Source organism: Biomphalaria glabrata, chromosome 5 (genome assembly GCF_947242115.1).
Source record: "Biomphalaria glabrata chromosome 5, xgBioGlab47.1, whole genome shotgun sequence".
NCBI lineage: Eukaryota > Metazoa > Mollusca > Gastropoda > Planorbidae > Biomphalaria > Biomphalaria glabrata.
This window is the reverse complement of record NC_074715.1, coordinates 30523586-30548512: the sequence shown is the minus strand read 5'-3', so window position 1 is coordinate 30548512 and position 24927 is coordinate 30523586. Positions and strand designations below refer to the sequence as shown.

Genomic DNA, 24927 nt, shown 5'->3' with positions numbered 1-24927 from the left:
TCATTCATTCAATAAAAAAAAAGAAATATTTTTTCTTTACTGTTTGAAAACCGGTTTGACTTTTTAAATGATAATTCTGTTTATTATTCATGACATATTAAAAAAAAAATGAATGTGTTACTTTATTCAAAATATATACAAAAATATATACACATATTTAATAATATCGACATTTTATAGTTAAATTGACACATATTTACTTTTATAATTACAATGATAGTTTTGGTTCCATAAAAATGTAATATTACAGCAACTCTAGGCTCTAAAATTATATTAACTGATGTGGGTTTTATCCTATAGGACAGTACGCACATTTATTTAGTTTTTCACTGCTTGACTACTTTTTTGTAGTACTGAGTTTTAGTCACTTCTTAACTCTTTGAAAACTGTCATAGTTTGAATTTTATATTTAAAAAAATCATCCTTGATTTGGTTGGAAGTGAAGAAGAAAACATGATTATGGGAAGTATGTGTGTTACAAGTGGAACAAATATTAGTTAATGCCTTTTTTTCAATGGGTTGTGCAATATTCATGAGCCTTGCTATCATTTCTGCTTGTATATTCTCTAATCTTATTTCATGTTAATAGTGAATATCTATTTAAAAAGATTATTAATGTTATTTATTTAATTGGTTTTCATTCCTAATTGTACTTGTATTTGAATGTTGATCTTGTTAAAAAAAAATCCTATAGTGAAGAAAGTTATCACTATGTACAGTAAAAAGGCTTCACATGAGTATGTATTTGTTCAACTGATATTGTCAAGTTTGTAGGGAAGAAAAAACACATTGAATAGCATTTTTTTCTTGATTTGATTGAAAATTAATTCCATTTTTATATATATTTGTAAATTTTTTAAAGGCTAATAGGGATATAGTAATGCTAGCTTATGTCAACAATTTTGCCTTATTTTAATAGAAAACTACAAAACATAATCTTAAAATGAAATTTGAATTTTGTTTGGTATAACTGCATTAGAAATAGTCAATGCAACTGTAAAATATTCTAATTATTTCAAAAACAGATATACAAGGGAGACTAACATTTTTTAGAGTTTGCTCATAGTTTCCTCAGAATTTTGTTTCTTAATTTTATTCGTTTAACAAAAATTTATTTTTCATTTTGTACTGCTGTAGAATACTTTGAAGAAAAAAAAATTTATTATGAATGAAATATACTAGCAATGTGACATAAGGTTATCTAGGTTTCAGGTAAAATAAGAGAAAAATTAAAAAATATAGCAAAATGCATAGATTTTATTTCCTCATTAGCAAGATTTTAAATGATTGTATCTAGCATGTCCATACGTCCTTTTACTTGAACGAGACACTCTGTTCATTTTGAACATTAGTTAGTTCTGTATTGTATTTTTGCTTCGTACATTCAGATACTTATATCTAAATATAGACAACAATGTGGTTCCTTTTTTTGCCTGATTGGATAACATACAAATGTTTGTTTCAATTGTCATATGAGAATAGTCCTAGCAGAATGAAAAGCATTTACTTTTTTTTTTCAAATTTCATCATTTTTAAATATAAAACAATTAAATAAATCATCAAAATCCCTAATTGAAACAAAATTGAAAAATTATATTTTATATATTGCATTCCATAAATTTTTACACACAATACACTCATTTTGTTTTTCAAATTTAGAATACAAATGATTGAAAAAGATTGTATTTTTAGGTATTGGGAATGCCAAGCATATCACAAACTTGAATTTTAGACATGTTCTTTCAATGCTTGTATATGTCAGTTACACATAATAGTCAACATGATTTAGTATTTTATGAAACTGTTTAATGCATAAACTAAATGCATGGTTGGAAAACAAAAAACTTATTGAAAGCTCTTTACAAAATATAGTGCAGTTTTAATAGGCACATATATTTGTGAAATTCACATATCAATATTTGAACTTCATTCTGGCATTTAGTCTCAAGTATGAAATGTCTACAATTTATGCAGCAGAAGTATTTCAACTATTTCTTGCCTTATTGAACTCACAGTCAGTGTTTTATTACTGGCAGAATCTATCATCAAAATTTGTTAGACATGCAAAGTAGATAATTGTGTAACTATTCTTTCCAGTAAGCTTAGTTTTGTGATTTAGACTTTATTTTGAGTAAACTCCCTTAAGATAGAACAAATGTTTCACTAAGTTGAGAACTCAATGGGTCTGAGAATTGTTGAAATGAAAAGATATATGAAGAGTTTGAAGCAACAACATATCTTCTATATTGGATTTTAGTTGTAATAAGGAATAACTTATTTCATAGTTTTCAAAGGCTTTAAGGCATTTCTATGTTGTAAATGAAATCTTTACTTCAGAAAGGCTTTAAGGAATGTCCAAATACTCATGTATACATACAAACATTCCAGTATTTAGTTCTATACATACTTTGTTAGACATAATGTATTGAACACATTTATTTCCAAAATACTTTCATTCCTTATTATTATTATTATTATTATTATTATTATCATTATTTTGTTAGAAACGAACGAGTATTCATTCTCTGGCACTGCCAGGATCGAGTTTCGTTAAAGAGAAACAAAATTCATCATAGTCCCTTATTATTATTATTATTATTATTATAAACCTTTAAATTTAAGAGTCAACATTTTTGTTTATTTCAATATTTCTTTTTATAAAAAAAATAAATCTTTTTTTTTATTTGAATTGATAATTCCCTTGATTTCCTGCCTCTATCGAAAACAATTATCTCAATATTAGGGATTTTTTAAATTTCTTGAATTAATCCCCTATTTTAACAATTTGTTTTTACAATTTATTTACAAATATAGTTTAGGAAAAGAACAATTCTCAACCAGATAATTATTTCATGGTTTATATGTTACCTGTTCCTTTCATAAAAGTTTCAAATGTATGCCCATACGTACTGTTTCATTTCCTATATTCATTGATACCTCCAGCCTTTTTTGTTCTCGAAAATTATTTTCTTATTATTTTATACTAAAAATTTGATTGCAACGTTGCTACACTAACCATTTATTGTATTTATAATAATTTTATTTCTTGGGTATAATTGTTGGACATTACTTACAGAAACTCAGCTTTTTTTTTAACTGTTGATTTAGTTGCACCACTGGGATGTAATTATCCTGCATGCAGTTAAAAACCAAATAAACAATGGATATGTCATATATTTTAAAGGGCCTACTGTCACCATTGATAGTAACTGACTAACAAAAAAGCTTTTTGACAAAGGAATCATGGTATATCAATTATGTCAGTTTATTTTTTTTTTGTTTTTGTGATTGACATTTATAAATACTGTCCATAGACTATATACTGTCTAAGATTTCCAGGACTTGGGCTAAAAACTGAATGATTAGGTATAAAAAGTGTTTGTCTTATACAAACTTAGGCATACAAACAATGTACAAACTTGTGTCCTTGTACTAAGTGATGTGACTTGTGTAACTAATGTACAATTTGGCTGTTCGCCGACACTGCGTTGATTCATTCAGTGATTGCGTTTATTTTAGATATTGTCTTAACTGTTTGTATTGTTTTAACATTGGACCTGGAACATTTCGCTTTTTTTTCCCTCAGACTTCAATGTTTCACATTCTATTTCTATGATGAGACTATAAAACGGAATAAAGATGAAATATATGTAAAATAGGAAAACTAGTTTTTGTTTCATTTTTAGTTATGGAAGTTTATATGTTGACCTCTAACATCACCCTATAGGATACAGTAGACTATGTATCACAATTAATGCTACTACAGTAGTGTAAGGGGTGGTGCGGTGGCTGAGTGAGTTGGCTTCCGAAATTGGAGTCTTGGGTAACGATGGGTTCGAATCTTGTTGAAGACTGGGATTTTGAATTTTAGGATTTTTATTGAGCCCTTGAGTCCATCCAACTCTAATTGTTACCTAACTTTATTTGGGAAAAGTAAAGGCGCTTGGTCGTTGTGCTGGCCACATGACACTCTGTTCATTAACCGTTGGCGAAAGAAACATGACCTTTGACCTTATCATCATCTGCCCTATAGATCGGAAGGTCTGAAACGGAAACTTTACTTTTTTTTTTTACTTATAACGAAGTAGGTCATTTATGTAAATAGACGGGGGGGGGGGGGATGGGTGCATGATCGTGCATCATGCCTCTGTCGCCACAGCAGAGGGGCGCCAAAACGTTTCGTAGACAAACACAATTTTCCAGATTTTTTTATAATAGATTTCTGGAGACGTATTTTAATTAATAAACGTTTTCACTTAATTGCGAATTTCGTTTCTGTCATGTCCTGTAAATGTAACCGATTTGCTTTTTTTTTTTAATTCGACACAAGGCTTTCTCTCGCTCAATTTTTTGATGTAATCACCACGTATACAAACTACGATTCACTGCACGTGTTACATCAACGGATATAATCTAGTCAAACATTAATAGACAATAACCTAGAACAGATGCATATTATATGCATGCATGAACTGTGGCAAAAAAAAATGGCTTTATCGGTCACTTCAGATTCTGCCTCGTTTCAAGATGAAATCAAAATCAGTGACTATCTTGGCGCATCCATTGTCTTCTGAGACATAAGGAGCCATATTAGCCTATGAATAAATAAATAAATAAATATATATATATATATATCATGGGCGTAGCCAGGATTTTTTTTCGGGGGGGGGGGGGGGGTTTGGGGGGATTTTTTTTCTTCCCCCGCCCCCGCCCCCCCCCCCCGAAAAAAAAATATTTATATGTTTGTATGTATAAATGTGTGTGTGTGTGTACATAATTAATCTCTATTACATTCTGACCCTTCATTCCTTTGGAAGACGTTTATTGTGCCCTAGAATAGGTTCTTCCTGGAGTTAGTGAAAAAATTGTAGACTACTCGTCCTTGCCAGCAAAGGGTCTGGGGGAGCGCTGAGAGCTCCCCCAGCGCGGGGCGGAGCCCCGCCGCCAAGCACTATTTCTGGTATTGAAAGCCAACTAAATGCATATTCTGAGGTACCTACAGTGCATTATTTAGCTATTAAAAAGTTTTATTTCAAAAACGTAATGTGCTATTCTTACTGACTTAGACCCTCTCGCGCCGTTCGGCGCATTTGCTGGCAAGCTGTTTCCACAAAATTCTGTCGCTGGCAATATCTGAAGCCTCTTCCCACAACATTACTAAGGGATCGACTCCCATTTCGGCATAGGATTTCCTTGATTTAGACCCGATCTCTATAACTGACAGCTAAAATCCGTCTTAGCCATATTTGTAGAGCCACATTTAGTGCTTTTCAATTTCATTGCACTTTATTTATGGAGCCCAGCCACTGGTAGACATGAGTAGCTTCCCTTGACTACGATCTTGAAATTAGGTGACTATTTTACTTTAGATGTTTATCGTCAAAATCATCAGTTGGGGGGTTTTAAACCTCAAAACTATCTTGAGGGGTTTTAAATTTATAAAAAAGCCATCTGGAGGAGAGGGGTTGAAACTCAAAACCCCTCATTGGCTTGGCTACGCTTAAAGAACTTTAGTGCGTAATTTGCTTTTTTTTTTTATTGAAGAGGTATTTTTTAGCATCAAACCCCTCTGGAGGGAAATTTAAACTCAAAACACCCAATCGGCTTGGCTACGCTCATAGCATTTTGATTACGATTTTTTTTTATTTTGAAGATTTATTTTTTAGCTTCAAACCCTACTGGCGGGGGGTTTAAACTAAAAAAAAAAACCTTTGCTCATAGCATTTTGAGTGCGTAATTTGCTTTTTTTTTTATATTGAATAGGTAATTTTAGCTTCAAACCCAGCTGAAGAGGGGTTTAAACTCAAAACCCCCTTTGGCTACGCTCATACAATTTTGAATGTGTAATTTGCTTTTTTATATTGAAGAGGAGTTTATCGTAAATTTTGGAGAGGGGTTAAAAATCTTCCTTAGATGTGCTCTTGGAATTTGGGGCTTGTCGTTTGCATTTGTTTTTGTTTTATAGAGAGGGGGATTTAAATGCAAAACCCCCTGGTAGGGGTTTTTAAACTCAAAACCCCTGGTAGGGGCTTTTAAACTCAAAACCCCTGGTAGGAGGTTTAAAACTCAAAGCACCCTTGGTAGGGGGTTTCAAACTCAAAACCCCTGGTATGGGGTTTTATAGGGGGTTTTAAACTTAAAACCCCCTTGTAGGGGTTTTCAAACTCAAAATCCCTGGTAGGGGGTTTTAAACTTAAAAATCCCTGGTAGGGGTTTTCAAACTCAAAACCCCTTGATAGGGGGTTTTAAACTCAAAACCCCAGGTAGAGGGTTTTAAACTCGAAACCCCTTGGTAGGGAGTTTTAAACTCAAAACCCCTGGTAGGAGGTTTAAAACTCAAAGTCCCCTTAGTAGGGGGTTTCAAACTCAAAACCCCTTGTAGGGGGTTTTAAACTCAAAACCCCTGGTAGGGGGTTTCAAACTCGAAACCCCTTGGTAGGGGGTTTCAAACTCAAAACCCCTTAAAACCCTGGTAGGGGGTTATAAATTTAAAACCACCTGGTAGGGGGTTTCAAACTCAAAAAACCTCAAAACCCCCTGGTAGGGGGTTTTAAATTCAAAACCCCCTTGGCAGTGCTAGGGCAATTGATGGTTTAGTATTAAAATTTCACTTAAAATAAACAAAATAAAAGTAAAAGATCAGTCACTAAACTTCGTTACCCCCCTAAGGGGGGGGATTTCATTTCGGGGGGGGGGGGGTTGAACCCCAACCCCCCCCCCCCCCTGGCTACGCCCATGATATATATATATATATATATATATATATATATATAGAGAGAGAGAGAGAGAGAGAGAGAGATAGAGAGAGAGAAAGAGAGAGAGAGAGGGGGGGGTCGAGAGAGTGAGACAATAGACAGACAACATTTACATGATATCTGTATTGTTTTCAGATTTATTTATATATAACTTATCTGTATGTGTGTGTGTGTGTGTTTTATTTTGGGGCAAGTAACAAAGGGACAAAATTTGGTTTTTATTTTTTTTAATAGCAACAAAAAAATATTTTGCATTTTAGTTAGAAGTCCATAATTGACTATTAAACAAGTTAAAACGAAATCATTACCAATGTTTCAAAATTAAATTATTAAATAATTTGAAGAAGTTTTCACAAAGCTTATACCAACTCTGTCTGTTAGCCTAGTGAAATGTTTGTAGTCCTACGCGTTATTTCCTCCACACCTATTCTCAAGTCAAGTTGAAACTTTGCACAATTACCATATACACTGCATTCCTCATCAATCTTCAGACTCAAAGACAAGCCTTATATATATATATATGTGTATAAATTACATGTATGGTATGGTATCCTGGTAGAGCATAACTTCTTGATCTCAGGCATGATAGCAGTCTGACTTCTAACATCTGGCGCCAAGCCTTCTTCTAGACTTTGATTGCTACAAAATAAACATAAAAACCTGCTGCATGCTGTAAGACGCTAAGCAGTGGCTCTAGGAACTGAAGTCAAATAAGGAGCAGTTTGTTCTCAACTATTGTGCTACTCTTTTAACTCAACTAGAATCTAAATCATTTCAAGTTTGGACCTTGTTTCTTTGTTTCAATGTAGTTTGATTCTAGATCAGTTCAAAGTTCATAGTGTTTCTGTAGAATGTATTTGGTTACCAAGAAGAACTAATTTTCTGCATTTATTTTGACATTAATTCACGTGTAGTCTTACTAGTTAATTATTCCAGTGGTTTGCGGAACACCTAATCAGGCCTATTGCGGAACACCTAATCAGGCCTATTGCGGAACACCTAATCAGGCCTATTGCGGAACACCTAATCAGGCCTATCGAAACACTAGAAATCCACGGAACACAGTTTTGGAAACACTTCTTTAGGAGATAAAAAGGAAAAGTTATTTTAACAAAAATATGTGTTTTAATTTTAGATAAGCCCTACTAGGAAACTGCACTCCCCCCCCCCCCTCCTCAAAACAACACAACACACACATACAGTCGTCAATCCTTAAATTACCTTGCACACAGAACAGGTCTCGGTTAGTGATAGGTCTTAGGTCTATGACGGTAATTGATAACATATAGATCGTATCAAGACATTGACGCAGCGGGTGGAACCGTTGGCCTTTTCGGTATGTGTGTGAGTGGGTGGGTGTCACGTGGTAGCATTCACTCAAGTGAGGGCCACCGATCATGTCGACTATTTCTATATTCTAAAATACAGATTTGTACACTAGATTCTCTTTAGAGACTACATTTTAAAAAGATGGATCAAGTGAAAGTTTATAGGTCTACAAGGTAAAGTCAATACGGACATTTCATATTTAACATTCCATATTTAACATTTCATATTTAACATTTCATATTTAACATTGCATATTTAGGCATAACATTCCATATTTAACATTCTATATTTAACATTTCATATTTAAGTTCTATACGGTAATCAGATCCAACCTACATAAAGTTTAAATATATAATTAATGAAAGTTGTCATCTCTAATCTAAACCTACGCTAATACGCAGCAGTTTTAAATTCTATTGATAATTACTTGATAGTGAATAGATACACACAAAAAAACGAATGATCATTTGAAAACAGTACAAGAATATAAATTGTAAATGATTAATCACATGAGATATAGGCATAATTATTAGGATGAAACTGAGAGGTCCTATATTTAAAAACAAAAAAGCATGTGTTAAATTTTGAAAATAGTAAAGTATATTTTACTTGGCTAATTTAAAAAAAAAAAGAAACTTGTGCTTCTATATAAGTGTGGTCTATTTTAATTTAATTTAAATTTCCTCTTTGACTTTTCCTCCCCGTCATATAGTATGACATGCCTGCACTTTAAAAGGCTTTAGAACGTTATACTGCCATTTAGTTTCTCTCTTGTTGCTTTAAAACAAAAGCTCATTCTTTGTCATCGCAGACCTACATATACATTAATGAGGGGAAAAAAGAGAGGCAGGTCTATGTTTTCTGTGTCACTAAATAAATGCATATGTTGTCTTTTTATTTTGTGTCTTAAAAAAAAACTGCGTTTCATCTTTTAATGTTTCAAAGTTTTATAAGCATACTCTTTGGATGAGTCAATGAATTCATAAATAAAAACTAAGGCAGATGTAACTATTTTCAGTCCTATAGGAATATTTACATTGGACACACTAAATCCTGGGTCCTCCATAGACTGCCTTAGACTTGTGTCAGTTATATCTCAAACTGGCCGAGCAAGTTTTGTGCTGGCTGTGTGTTCAGAACAAAATACATGGCTCCAATGTAAACACTCAAGTGTGCTCGTGTGACGACATGTGTACTTCTGAACTATTTCATTGCTGGAGGACTCCAACGTTATTGTCCATGTTCAGAACTCAATGTAAACAATTTGTATAACAATTTATCATTGTATATTCTAATAATGTTATGATTTATGTTACATTGAAAATAATGCGTGCATGTTACGCAATCTATTGATTGGAAAATATATTATTATATAAATATAGTTTATTATAGTTCATAAAGAGGAGACAAATTCAGATTCTACACTAAGTAATGTAATGCTCTGTTTCAATGGGCTGGTATTTTAAGTCTCTAATCAATAAACTAAAGTATCTAATAATCAATCCTATAATCATGAATTAATAGAATATCGATTATGTTTTCTATTCAAGCTCTGAGAGGGTGAGAAATGTTGAAATGGACCAAGCAAGGACAGTTTAAAGGAAACCAAGGTTCAAGAAGCGATAGCGGCGAGTACGATAGTGTCTTTACAACTTCTACCATTCAGGATACAAAAGAAGGGTCTCGGCACTGTTCATTGTCTGCTGATGTCATTGACAGCATTCAGCTTTGGAATGGAGAGTTCCAGTCTCAAGCATGCACAGGTGAATACAGTCAAATATTGGAAGATCATCAGCATCTAAGAAGACAAGCTCGCAATAAAGAACTGAGGACATTGTCCGATTGTTCTTCGGTGCACTGCGGTCTTACTTCATGTTTCTTGTTGTCTCGACGCTCAGCACCTGCTCCGCAAACACGTTCCAAAGCCTCTGAGACGAGCATCGACCACTCGACTCTGTCCAATCTTAAGACCCCTTTATCCAATAAGACATATAAGACTCCCTTTTCAGAACGAATAACCGACAACCGCAGAAGAGCTATTATAGTAACAGCTTCTGAAAGCGACATTATCATCCAAAGACCTCGTTCTCTATCAGTTCCAAGAAAAATGGCATCAGCTTTGCCAGATATAACAGGGTCGACAATCCTGGGACCTGAAGTAGCATGGGACGAAGACAATTTAAGCCTGTCGCAGCTTGTAGACAAAGATTGCTTCCCTTGCATCTGTTGCTATGAAGAGAATGTACAAGAAGTAGACGGGCATTGGGATAAACTTGCTCCAGGGTTGAAAATTTACTCACGACAACCAGTGCTCATGCACACGAGCGTGAGTCAAAAACAAGCAAGAGCCAGGACTATTTTTAAAGATCCAAGTGGCACGTATTACGAAGTAGGTCAAACTATGATTATCCCAGGAGACTACCAAGGTACAAACTTTCATTCATAAAACTATTTATATATTGTATATACACTGGATAACTTTAGACGTCCAAGTAAAGCTTTCATTCAAAAGATTAGTTCTATATATAGTACATGCACTGGATAACTTTAGGCTGCCACGTTGCGCCATTGTTTACGTTTTGAGTAGATGAATTTATAATAGATCTAAGCTTTTAAACAAAAAAAATATTTACCATTTATTGGTTTATTATATGACAACTACGGCTGACTTGATCGAGAAAGCTATATATACCATATACTATGTAGACAGTCTTCCACTTGTAAACTTAAATTTTTGAAAGGAAGATGCCTTGTCTATAATAATATGCACCTTATAGATACCCCTTTCAATTTTATTTTACTGTTATTAATATTACAAGTGAACTAACATATAGATTTAAGTCTATTTTTTAAGTCTAATAAAATAGCTCAAATACTTCAAAGTTATCAATGGATGTCATATTAGAGATCTAGATAAAGATCAAGAACTGCTATCAATGAGAAGGTAAAATCAAACGTTGATAGTCTTTTCTATATTACACCAGGGACTTCAGAGATAGACAATCTTTTCTATAAAACAACACGCAACCTTCCAACAAGATTTTAAAGATTCAAACTAATCAATCAAAAAATTGAAAAGATTATTATTTAAGAAAAAGGAGAGAGAGACATAGAGAGATAGAGAGAGTGAAAGGGAGGGTATTGTTGTGGCTCGAATCGGAAGTTCAAATTTAAAAAACAAAAAAAGGAGTGGCTACTTCGGTCATTCTAAACAATATAAAGCTTGGGAACAAATCAACGGGCGTAGCCGGTGTTTAAAGCTAGTTTTTGTAAAAAAGAAAAAAAAACCTTTTCATAATCAGGTTAAGCCAACTTTTTATTTGTAAATTTACATTAATCAGCCCTTAGAATTTATGCAAACATTCAGTGTTTCAATCTTAAAAATCGTTTTCAACCAAAATATGCCAAAAATTTGTTACTGTGAATTTTTAAAAATTAAAACTCAAGCCTAATTGGATTTAATTTTTAAATAACTCCAAGAGAGCCCCAAAGTCAGAAAAGTAACTTGGAAAAAAAAAATAACCCATTTGAGGCGGTTGTAAAAATGGTAGTTGTGTTTTCAAGTGTGTCTTAATATTGTTGAATTCTAGTGTATGTTTTCTTGAGCAGCTCATTATTAGTTCAAAGTAAAAGCAAAAAATGTATCTACAGGTTGGTTTGAACTTGTGCCTTCAGACTTCACGCGAGCTTCATGTTTTCTCTCCATTGCTGAAATCGCTAAGGTGATGCCCCAAAAATTTTTTACGCGATCCAATGTCAAGGCCATAAGGATGGAAGGTGAAGGAGAATCTCAGAAATTTCTGGAGAGAAAAATTCCTGCTGGTTCTGTGCTGGATGTTAAAGGTAAAGTATACAATCATTGCTTTTGGTGGCGTGTCATCTCCTGGTGTTCTGATGCCAGGGGCGGACTGGGTGTCAAAACCGGCCCCGGGCATTTCTAAGTAATCCGGCCACCAACATGCTATCTATGATGGACTTTGAATTAAAAATCTCCTAAAAATCATATTATGATGCTAAGTTTGAGAAAGTGACGAAAACTGGGTTTAGGTAACAAAATGCATTTCTACCAGTAGGCAGCCTGCATGGTTAGTTGGTGTATTTCATTTTTTTAAAACTATTTGGTATTACTAAATGATTATATTCGATTTTATATAACTTGAAAAAAATCATGCTACCATATAAGCCAATATTAACATAACCATGTACTTGATATTCACATACAAGGCTCGTTAAGATCAACAAACTATTCGACTGTGTCCAAAGGATTACTCGTAGAATGTCTTTAGCAACAGCCGTCACCATGAAATTTTCTGCCTTTTGTCATGATATTTCTCAGCCAATTCTTTACACATCTTTAATACGCAGTGACTTCGTTCACAAGCTCCTTGCGTACAAGACAGCATAATTACAAGATACACCCCTGTCAATAAATTGTACATCTTTAAAACTATGTATCTTAACAGCAACAATAGCATCATCTGCACTTTCTCCTCAAGATAATAATAATAATGACTTAACCAATTCGTATGTGACTGGACATTCCAACTCTAGGACTGGGAGCATCCCTTTATAGACTCATCCGAATATAGTCACACCATCGTGAACTTTATATTTTTAAAAGAAGTAAATGCCTTATGTTGCTTGTTAATCGCTTAGTGTGTAGGCCACCATGATGGATGAAGCCTATAACAAGCACTGTATACATATGCAGGTTATTAAATTATATCGGAAAGTGCATTACATAGGTAGCCCTAGTACACTGTAGAGTATGTCAATCATGACGCTCTGAGTGATACTTATATAAGAGAATATTATAGAATCTTTTTACAATTTAATTCGAGTCTTGGTGGTATTCACGTGGCCCTGTTCATTTCACTGGCCCTACCGGCCCAATTGGGTACCGGCCCACCGGGCATTTGCCCGAATGCCCATATAGCCAGTCCGCCCCTGTCTGATGCTAATCGTTTTAGTTAGAAACAGAGGCAGCTGTCCATGTCCTCAAAAGTCGAACAAGAGTCTTTTTTAATAAAAGTACTTCATCATTTATATCACATTCTGTCAACGCACTTTTACAGTGGGGCTTTTTTAATAAAAGTACTTCATCATTTATATCACATTCTGTCAACGCACTTTTACAGTGGTGCTTTTTTAATGAACGACTGTTGGTTAACAAGTTTGTTAGACTAAGTTCCAGTCAAGTGCAGACGCGAGTGGGGCTTAATAAACGTCAGATTTCACAAGGACAAATCACGTGACAATTTCCGTTTTGTCTATTTTTAGCTCATTTGCATATCGCCTTTGATCCTCGCTGTTAGTGCGCATGTCTTTAAGATGTAGCTCCAGACAGCGAACGAAACCTTGTAAGCGTGTGTATGCACTCGACACTCACGTTTGAATTGTTTGAAATCCTTATTTATGAAGAAAAGAAAGTAAGTTTCTATTCTCAAATATCTACAGGCTTTCAAGTCGAGTAACAGACACAGCAGTCAGTGAAATCAAAGGATGTTAATGAGTTATTCAATGTAATATCTGAACTCATGCAAAGACACGTTATTGCGTATCTGAACTCATGCAAAGACACAAGTTATTGCGTATCTGAACTCATGCAAAGACACATGTTATTGCGTATCTGAACTCATGCAAAGACACATGTTATTGCGTATCTGAACTCATGCAAAGACACATGTTATTGCGTATCTGAACTCATGCAAAGACACATGTTATTGCGTATCTGAACTCATGCAAAGACACATGTTATTGCGTATCTGAACTCATGCAAAGACACATGTTATTGCGTATCTGAACTCATGCAAAGACACTTGTTATTGCGTATCTGAACTCATGCAAAGACACATGTTATTGCGTATCTGAACTCATGCAAAAACACATGTTATTGCGTATCTGAACTCATGCAAAGACACATGTTATTGCGTATCTGAACTCATGCAAAGACACTTGTTATTGCGTATCTGAACTCATGCAAAGACACATGTTATTGCGTATCTGAACTCATGCAAAAACACATGTTATTGCGTATCTGAACTCATGCAAAGACACATGTTATTGCGTATCTGAACTCATGCAAAGACACATGTTATTGCGTATCTGAACTCATGCAAAGACACATATTATTGCGTATCTGAACTCATGCAAAGACACATGTTATTGCGTATCTGAACTCATGCAAAGACACTTGTTATTGCGTATCTGAACTCATGCAAAGACAAATGTTATTGCGTATCTGAACTCATGCAAAGACACTTGTTATTGCGTATCTGAACTCATACAAAGACACTTGTTATTGCGTATCTTAACTCATGCAAAGACACTTGTTATTGCGTATCTGAACTCATACAAAGACACATGTTATTGCGTATCTGAACTCATGCAAAGACACATGTTATTGCGTATCTGAACTCATACAAAGACACATGTTATTGCGTATCTGAACTCATGCAAAGACACTTGTTATTGCGTATCTGAACTCATGCAAAGACACTTGTTATTGCGTATCTGAACACATACAAAGACACATGTTATTGCGTATCTGAACTCATACAAAGACACTTGTTATTGCGTATCTGAACTCATGCAAAGACAAATGTTATTGCGTATCTGAACTCATGCAAAGACACTTGTTATTGCGTATCTGAACTCATGCAAAGACACATGTTATTGCGTATCTGAACTCATGCAAAGACACTTGTTATTGCGTATCTGAACTCATGCAAAGACACATGTTATTGCGTATCTGAACTCATGCAAAGACACACGTTATTGCGTATCTGAACTCATGCAAAGACACAAGTTATTGCGTATCTGAACTCATGCAAAGACACATGTTATTGCGTATCTGAACTCATGCAAAGACACATGTTATTGCGTATCTGAACTCATGCAAAGACACATGTTATTGCGTATCTGAACTCATGCAAAGACACTTGTTATTGCGTATCTGAACTCATGCAAAGACACATGTTATTGCGTATCTGAACTCATGCAAAAACACATGTTATTGCGTATCTGAACTCATGCAAAGACACATGTTATTGCGTATCTGAACTCATGCAAAGACACATGTTATTGCGTATCTGAACTCATGCAAAGACACATATTATTGCGTATCTGAACTCATGCAAAGACACATGTTATTGCGTATCTGAACTCATGCAAAGACACTTGTTATTGCGTATCTGAACTCATGCAAAGACAAATGTTATTGCGTATCTGAACTCATGCAAAGACACTTGTTATTGCGTATCTGAACTCATGCAAAGACACTTGTTATTGCGTATCTGAACTCATGCAAAGACACATGTTATTGCGTATCTGAACTCATGCAAAGACACATGTTATTGCGTATCTGAACTCATGCAAAGACACATGTTATTGCGTATCTGAACTCATGCAAAGACACATGTTATTGCGTATCTGAACTCATACAAAGACACATGTTATTGCGTATCTGAACTCATGCAAAGACACTTGTTATTGCGTATCTGAACTCATGCAAAGACACTTGTTATTGCGTATCTGAACTCATACAAAGACACATGTTATTGCGTATCTGAACTCATACAAAGACACTTGTTATTGCGTATCTTAACTCATGCAAAGACACTTGTTATTGCGTATCTGAACTCATACAAAGACACATGTTATTGCGTATCTGAACTCATGCAAAGACACATGTTATTGCGTATCTGAACTCATACAAAGACACATGTTATTGCGTATCTGAACTCATGCAAAGACACTTGTTATTGCGTATCTGAACTCATGCAAAGACACTTGTTATTGCGTATCTGAACACATACAAAGACACATGTTATTGCGTATCTGAACTCATACAAAGACACTTGTTATTGCGTATCTGAACTCATGCAAAGACAAATGTTATTGCGTATCTGAACTCATGCAAAGACACTTGTTATTGCGTATCTGAACTCATGCAAAGACACTTGTTATTGCGTATCTTAACTCATGCAAAGACACATGTTATTGCGTATCTGAACTCATGCAAAGACACATGTTATTGCGTATCTGAACTCATACAAAGTGTGATGTTGCTAGTTCAGGCTGTCTTGAAGTCAACCAATTACTCTGCAATCGTTTGGGTGTAATTGTTCGGGTGTATTACGTGTAGTTGACCAACAACACAAACAAGAACTGGCACATCGATTGTAACAGGTGAAGAGATGTAGTCAACGATGATGAACAAGTTAATATATATTTATTATGATAAAAGGCCACAGTAGAAGTCTCTGTCACTAAACACGTCGTTACCCTGGAATGTTCTAACGCTAACTGATTTTCCGGTCTCTAACCCAACATATCCCAAACGTCACTAGTCCCGTTCAATATGCGTCTACTATGGTGCGTCGCTAAATAACTAAAATAACTAACCTATATAAATAAGGTGTCTAACAGATTCCTCCCCCCCTTGAAAAAAAAATATGTCAATATTTTTCCACTACTGTCAAGTCTTACAAGGGCATTTTCAATTTAAGGGGAAGACCACAAACATAAAATCTTGATCTCTTCATCTTGACAGTTCCTCATATTCATGTCAATGTTCATAACAGTTCATAACATTCCAGAATCATCTTCATTGGTACACAGTTCATCATGGAGGAAAATGTGGCATCTTATGGGCATGTCCTACACATCTCAAATGTTCTTTACTGGCAGTAATCTGATAAAATACAATATTTCAAAAAACAATTACAGACTTTATTTACACATTCAATACATTTTTTCTTACCACCCTTTTATACGCTTTTGTCCATTTTTCTTTTATACTCACCCTTTTCCATAGAACTAACTTTCGTCAATGATATATGAAATGATTCACACAAAAAAAAATATCCATACTTACTTTTAAATGCTTAACATCAACTTTACTTATCTCCCTTTTCATAACATATAAATGGTGTCAATATATTAATATATATTACATAATCAATATAATCATAGTTTATTTACAAAACTGTTTCACTTCAATGTCATTCTAGACAATAAATCAGCTACAATATTCACAGCTCCACTAATAGCTTTCACTTCAAATTTATATTCCTGTAGTGCTAAGAACCATCTATAAACACGACTGTTTTTCATGCTCTTTTGCTGTATATATTGAATAGGTTTATGATCAGTTAATAATATGAATTTCCTTCCTATTAAATAACTCTCTAGCTTAGTAATTACCCATATTACAGCTAAGGCTTCTCTTTCAATGACACTATATTTTTTCTCTGCCTCTGACAATTTTCTACTTACATATAATATAGGATGTAAGTTATCATAGTTCTGCATTAAACAACCACCAATAGCATTACCAGATGCATCAGTTGTGACATAAAATATTTTGTCTTTATCAGGTAGTCTTAATATTAGTTCATGACTAAAAACATCTTTAATTCTGTCAATAGCTTTCACACATTCCTCATTACAAACTACTTTTTGAGGTTTTCCTTTTTTAAGTAAGTCATTTAGTGGATTCACTATTTCTGCTAAGTTTTTTATAAACTTTCTGTAATAATTTACTATTCCCAATATACTTTTAATTTGTCTTTTTGTTGTAGGTATTTCAATATTAAGTACTTTCTTTATGTTATCTTCAATAGGGCTAATCATGTTGTTATTTATTTTATGTCCTAAGAAAATTATTTCCTCCAATCCTATTTCTACTTTTTCTGCTTGAATTGTAAGTCCACTTTCTTTTATTATTTTGAATACTTCTTTTACATCTACCAAATGTTCCTCCCAACTATTATTAAAAATACATATGTCATCCAAATAGCAAATAACATTTTCTTTGTTTCCAATTATCATGTTCATCATTCTATTAAATGTGGCAGGTGCATTTACTAATCCAAAACTCATATAATTCCATTGAAAAATACCATATGGTGTTACAAATGCTGTGTAAGGTTTTGCATTTTCTGTTAAAGGTATTTGCCAATAACCTTTAGTTAAATCTAATTTAGTAAAAAATTTTGCTCCATTTAATTTATGTAAAATATCCTCTATATTTGGCATTGGATATGGGTCAAATTCTGTGATGTTGTTAAGTTTCCTATAATCAATACATAACCTTATATCTCCATTCTTCTTTTTGGCTATCACAATTGGTGAAGCATAAGGAGATGTTGATGGCTCAATTATACCTGATTCTAGTAAATTGTCTATTTCTCTCTTTACTTTGTCTTGTAAATGTAGCGGTATTCTATATGGCTTAAGCTTGATAGGTTTTGGATCTGTTACTTTAATGTCATGTTTAATAATATTAGTTTTTCCTGGTATACTGGAAAAAATTTCTTTGTATTCCTGTATTATTTTAGTTATATCTTTTGACATTTCCTTAGTTAAATTATTAAGATTAATCTTTTGCCAAGTTTGATTCTCTTTTGTTTCTATTACAGGTATTTCCTTAATATCATTTTCATTATGATTTTCATTTGTTATTATCATCAAGCATTCTTCTCTTTCTGAAAATTTATTTTCTATTTCCTCCTGAATGTTTTGTATCAACTCATCTTCTCTATCATGATACAGTTTCAAATTATTTATGTGATATGTTTTAATTTTCCCATTTATTTCAATTTGATAATTCACATCACTAATTTGTTTTATCACCTTAAATGGACCTTTCCATTGTTTACCAATTTTATTTTTCAGGTCATTTATTAATATTAATACGTTGTTTCCTACTTCTAGTGTTTTCAATTGTCTTTTCTTATTTAGATTCTCATGAGCACTTTGTTTATATTTCTTATTGTTGTTATATGCTTGAGTCCATATTTCTTTCAATTCTGTTGTGATTGTTGTTTCACTGTCATTATTTAATTTATTCTCATTGCCTATTAGATTTTCTTTAAAAACATCTAATTCATCTCTGGGTTTTCTTCCATGTATTATTTCATATGGTGAAAATTGTGTTGCTTCATGGATGTTGTTTCTATGAGCAAATAGTACATAGTTAATGTAATGATCCCACTTGTTCTGATTATTCTGAATTATCTTTGTTAGTGATCTTTTTAATGATCCACCATATCGTTCACATAAACCGTTACTCTCCGGGTGGTAAACCGAAGAGTATATGTGTTGTATATTGTATTGTTTAGTCCATTTCTTAAATTGTTCTGACTTAAACTGAGATCCCTGATCACTCAATATAATTTTAGGTATACCATGTCTTGTAATTACTTTTTGAGTTATGGCATTAATGATATTTTCTGCACTTGTATTTGATAATGGGATTGCCTCTGGGTATCTACTAAACATGTCTATTACTGTTAGAATGTATTTGTTATTATTTTCAGTTTGAATTAAAGGACCTATTAAATCAATAGATACTTTCTGAAATGGTGCTGTAGGTTCATCCATTTCTTGAATAGGTGCTTTATTCACTAGGCTTTTGTTAGATCTCTTTTGACATATGTCACATGAGTTTATGTATTTGTTGATTGTTGCTTTCATTTTGGGCCAAAATACTTGTTTTGACAAATTCCTATAACATTTCTTTACTCCCCTATGTGCTGCTAAATTATTATCATGTGTCATGATTAAAACATCTTTCCAATATTTCTGTGGTAAGACAAGTTGTTTTATTTTCTTATTATCATTACTTGTTTGTCTAAACAATATTTTATTCTCTATGCAAAATTTCTCCATTGGATTATTATTGTTTTTATCTGATATTCTCGAATAAATTTTCCCAATAATATTGTCATTCATTTGTTCTAATGCAAATGTGGGTGTTGTTTCTTTTTCACTTTGAAATATTTGTGTTTCAAGACTATTTTGTGTTTCATTTTCTATCTCTCTTTCCTTAACATCTGTATTTTCTATTTGTATTACATTACTGGTTTCTTTTTCTTTATCATTACTTATTACATTTATTGTATTTTCCTGTTTCTCATCTTTTTTATCCATTGATCTTGTTATTATCATACTTGTTATATTTTGTGTTTCTATGTTTTCATGATTTTGTCTTATGTTTTTGTATTTGTTTTGCCAGTCTTCTAATTCTTTTCTTGAACATTCTTTAACTCCTTTTATGTTTCCTACTAACATATCATATCTCATTTCTGGTATTGCAATGCCATCACAATAACCAGTGAAAAATGGAGTTTCAATGTACACCCTTATAGCTTTAAATTCCCTTACGGTGCCATCTGCTAATTCTACTTTCCTAGTAAACCCTTTATACCAATGAGGTTTGACAAATTTAGTTTTTACTGCCAAAGTGTTACAACCTGAATCCCTGATTAATTCCACTGGAATTCTATCTACAAACCCTGGGTACACTGCAAAATTGTTCCTATTTCCTTCCATGAAATATATCCTATCTGTACCTTTATTTTTGTATTCCCTACTGTAACTCCTATTTCTATAATTTCCCCTGTCATTCCTATCTCTACTCCTATATCTACTGTTATTTTGTTCATTGTATCTATTTCTACTTCCAGACCTACTATTCCCTCTTCTACAGTTAGCTGCTATATGACCTTTTCCTTGACATTTAAAACAGGTTATTTCACTATATTTTCTATTTCCACTATTTGATCTGTTTCTATTTCTACTTCTATCAACATTTTCTTTGGTGTATCCTATTAAATCTACTTTGCTCTTATCCCTATCAGAAAATGGTTTATTTGGATAGGCATTTTTGTATACTCTCATTATTTCTGTTATTTCATCTATAGTTTTTGGGTTTCTTTCTCTAATAAAAGATTGTAACTGAGGATCACATTTATTTACAAAGTTGTCCACTAGAATAAAATTTTTTAATCCTTCATAAGAGTTATTCACTTTTTCTAATTTTACCCACTTATTGAAGAAATCCTTTTCCATATTAATGGTAGTTTGGGGTTCTATTTCTAATGATGGTATATTGTCAAAGTATTTCTTTCTAAAAGTTGTAGCATTATGACCATATGCATTTAATAACTCTCTTTTTAAAACCTGATAGCTATCATCAATATGATGGTCATGATTTTGGCATATTGTTAGAGCTTGACCATGAACGAAGTCTATCAGTATTTCAGACCATTCTTCTTCAGGCATATTAAATGTAGACATTTTTGCCTCATATCTTTTCAGAAAATCACCAATGTCATCCTTCTGTTCATCAAAACTTTGTATCTTTCTCTTTAGCCATGTCTGCGAATTAGGGTTTCTTTGTGTGGTATAATTATTTGAGTTATTTGTGTTATTTCCTTGTTCAGTTTGAGCTCTGGTTTGTGCTGCATCCAATCTCATCTTCTCCATTTTAGCTTCATGTTCTCTCTGCCTTTCTTGGTCCTCTTTTTGCTTCTCATATTCTTCCTTTCTGATCCTATCTTGTCTCTCCCTCTCTTGTCTTTGACGTTCTTCTTGTCTTTCTATCTCTTCTTTTTCCCTTCTTATTTTATCTTGACGTTCCATTTCTTCCCTCACAACTTGCTGTACATAAGCGGCTAAGTCTTTTCCTTTTAACTCCATGGCCTTTCCATCCTGCATAGCTGTTTCCTTAACCTCCTTAAGGTCCACATATGATGATGTAGCCATTGTGTTTTATATTTTATATATATTTTTACTTAGCCTATATTGGTTATGGCTATACTTTAAACTTATTTTATATTTATGTTTTTCCACACTTTTATACAAATTTTAAATGTTATGTCTCTATCTAGAGGAGGCTCTTATAGTTTGAACACCCCATCGGATTCTCCTTTCTAAACGGGTTGCTTTTTTTTGTTTGTAATTCATTTGTTTTTATGTTTGGAGCTAAAATCGACGATTCGGGACTGAGCATGTCCAATTTTAGATAAGTTCTGGTAATTTTGTTCCGTTTTTCCAAAGGAGATGGCAGTTATTTAGATTCTCGGTAACCATGTATGTTAAGCTGTTGTTTTAACCTCCCCCGGCAATTCATACCCATATAAGGGATGAAGGCTATATCATGAGCCTGTTTGATCATAGGCTGATGGGCATATCAAAATAAGCTTCCAAACATCTTTAGAAAGACTTTCCAATCACATTTATACCGTTAGCTGTTAAATAAAATTAAAAAAGGGGGTGTCCAAACAAATAATAATGAATTCAGCTCATTCTCCTTTTTGAACACAGCAAAATCGTATTAAGAAATATTATTGGGATTAATAAATCTATGATTTTTTCAATGAATAAACATGACCTAGATAGAGATATCTAGAATATATAACTTATGAATGAAAGAAAAAGTGTGGGCTGCTAATTTGAAGCCAGAGACCATGCCCACTGCATGTGATCACGCAAGATAAGCTGGCGGTAAGGAGGTATACACTCAGCGAGTAGTGTCACAAACTATCCAACAGGCAGTGGAGGGAAGGGGGAGAGAGTCATGAAAAGAATTATAAGCATCTATGGGAGGGAGGGGATGTTAAGGTGTCACAAAACGAACATCCAAATTATGAAAACAAGAAGAGGGTCCTTGGATGGGAGTTAAAAGAAAGACAGAGAGAAAATACAAGTAGCCTATAAGAAAATATGTTTATTAAATTAAAATAATTAATTTATAGCTCTATAATCTATATAAATTTATTTCTGTCTGTTTCTACACATAGATTAAATAGGTATTTAAATAAATAAACTATACACGATATATATATATATAAAGAGAGAAATAGAGAGAGTATATGAGGAAATAGACTATAAATACATATTGCAAAATTGAATCTACTTCTTTTACTACAATCTAAATAATTTTTAAGTAACACCGATATAATTTATTAGCAATTACATAGTGGTGTTCAACACCGGTGCTCACTGTTCAACTAAAGGAGAAAGCCCAAAAACTGCGTTCAAAATAGGAGCATGAAGTGACCTAATTTATTTTAAAATAAAATCTTGACTAGGGGTGGTAATACAAAGGAACACAGCTATTTTTATAGTCCTTTAGTTGCAGAATAAGAATATGCTTTCAGTTTTTTTGTAAGTTAAACCTTCACCAAATAAAAAAATAAAATAAAAAATTGACCTAGTTCCCGAAAGTCTGTGTTCAGTTATAAGAATCTACCATATAGATTTAGTAAATGTGTAAATCTAGTCTGAGTTATTATGGTTATATTCAGATCTGTATATTAGGTCCAGTATTACACACAAATTTAAATCTAGTATATTATAGTATGTATAATATTACCATTTAGATCTAGTTATCAAGAGCACTATGACTATTAGATCTAGTATGACCAACTATGATCGATTTTAAAATCTGGTATGACTGAAATGTCTAGAGTAAATTCAAAGACTGTCTAGAGTCCAGATCTAGAGTATATTATGGTTCTATTTCACCATACGAAACAAATATGTGTATACAGTGTCAAATATATCTTCAACAAGATATATATATCTAGAATGTACTACCTTCATTCATCTTCAACTTAATAATATTTCAAAGTAGAGTCTAGATAATCAAATTGTACCAAAGAGATGTACAACAATTTGCAGATCTAGATTTAGCCAGACGATAGTGTTTGACTACATAGCCAGTTTCGGCATTATTCTCATGGCAAAATCATATTTGATTTTAACCGCTCAAACTAAAATTATTTTAGTCTGATTCACAGTAAAAGAATCCTACCCGCACTTTCTATCATTAAGTGAAAAAAATTACAGATCTAATTAAATTAATAAAAATAAATAATTTAAAATAATATAAACAAATGAAATAATTAAATGAGACTATCACTATGGGTTGGGATGTGACAATATGGCACACAATGATAACGTCACGAAGTAACCAGGCAACAACGGATATGACGTTTACACAAACAAAACAAATTACAATCCTAAACGTATAATATAGCTTTTCATCTAAATTACGTCTTCTACCCCGACGGGTTTTAAGGCGCACCACCTGATTTTACTCAGGCTAACGTACCAAATTTAGACAAAATCTATTTCTAAGGGCAATCTAAACATATACTAATAAGAAAAATGGCACTTAGCTTTTGATAAGAAAGATCCCTTTGTTCGGACTCCCGAATATGTTAGATCACAACAAATTCCACTGCCTCTCTTCCAGTTCTGACTCTGCTCTCCGGTGCTACCAGTATCCCACGTAATGCCACAGATGTCCTGATATGCCACAGCAAAATGTTCCAGTTTCTTCGACGACTGTTGATGAGCGTATGTGTAGTTCCGACGACCTTGTGTACACAGTTACTGACGAATAGGTTAACGGTTCTTCTGGCGATGACTTGACTTGTGTAGACGACTACTGACAAATAACAGTCTCTTGACGGCAACTTGATCTGGACGACTGACGAATAACGAATTTCTTGACGATGACTTGATCTGGGCTGACGAATAACGACTTTCTTGACGATGACTTGATCTGGGCTGACGAATAACGACTTTCTTGACGATGACTTGATCTGGGCTGACGAATAACGGTTCTCTAAAATAGTTCACTGCCTCTGCTGCTACTCTGGTAGTACGACGAAGTTTGCTGTTGTACTCTGCTTCACTAGACCAAACTGTCCAATGTAGACTAGGTGAGACCAAGGTCACCTCCGACGACGTTCCGTTATACGACTAACGGTTTTCAACGAGATTAAGTGGATGTAGCTATTTCCACAACAATATCAGCACGTCTAGATATGGTCTAGACCGACGAATACTAGATAGATCAATGTTCAGTACTGATAAAGATTACTTCACTAACCTTCCAAAGGTTAAACACAGTGACCGTTATAAACGTGGCAAGCAACCGGTTCAATGAGCAAACTGCTCCACAAGAATCTCTCCAAGGGTAAGACGACAGAGCGATTTCGATTTAGTTAGCTACCAAACTTGTAGTACTCACAATACTTCT

At 33.6% G+C, this 24927-nt stretch overlaps 1 protein-coding gene across 2 annotated transcripts in view; it reads left to right on the top strand.

Annotated features, from left to right (window-relative positions):
- Nucleotides 1–7948: 7948 nt before the first annotated feature.
- The window catches only part of LOC106073236 (uncharacterized), a 34688-nt gene continuing 17709 nt past the window's right edge, over nt 7949–24927 (top strand). The window contains exons 1-3 of one of the 2 annotated variants that reach the window (XM_013233740.2): nt 7949–8257; nt 9635–10510; nt 11736–11927. In XM_013233740.2, the coding sequence (XP_013089194.2) occupies nt 9652–10510; nt 11736–11927 (1051 nt within the window). In that variant the 5' untranslated portion in view covers nt 7949–8257; nt 9635–9651. Of the gene's footprint in view, nt 8258–9180; nt 9340–9634; nt 10511–11735; nt 11928–24927 lie in introns of those variants that run through there. The other variant, XM_013233741.2, reaches the window with a different exon arrangement.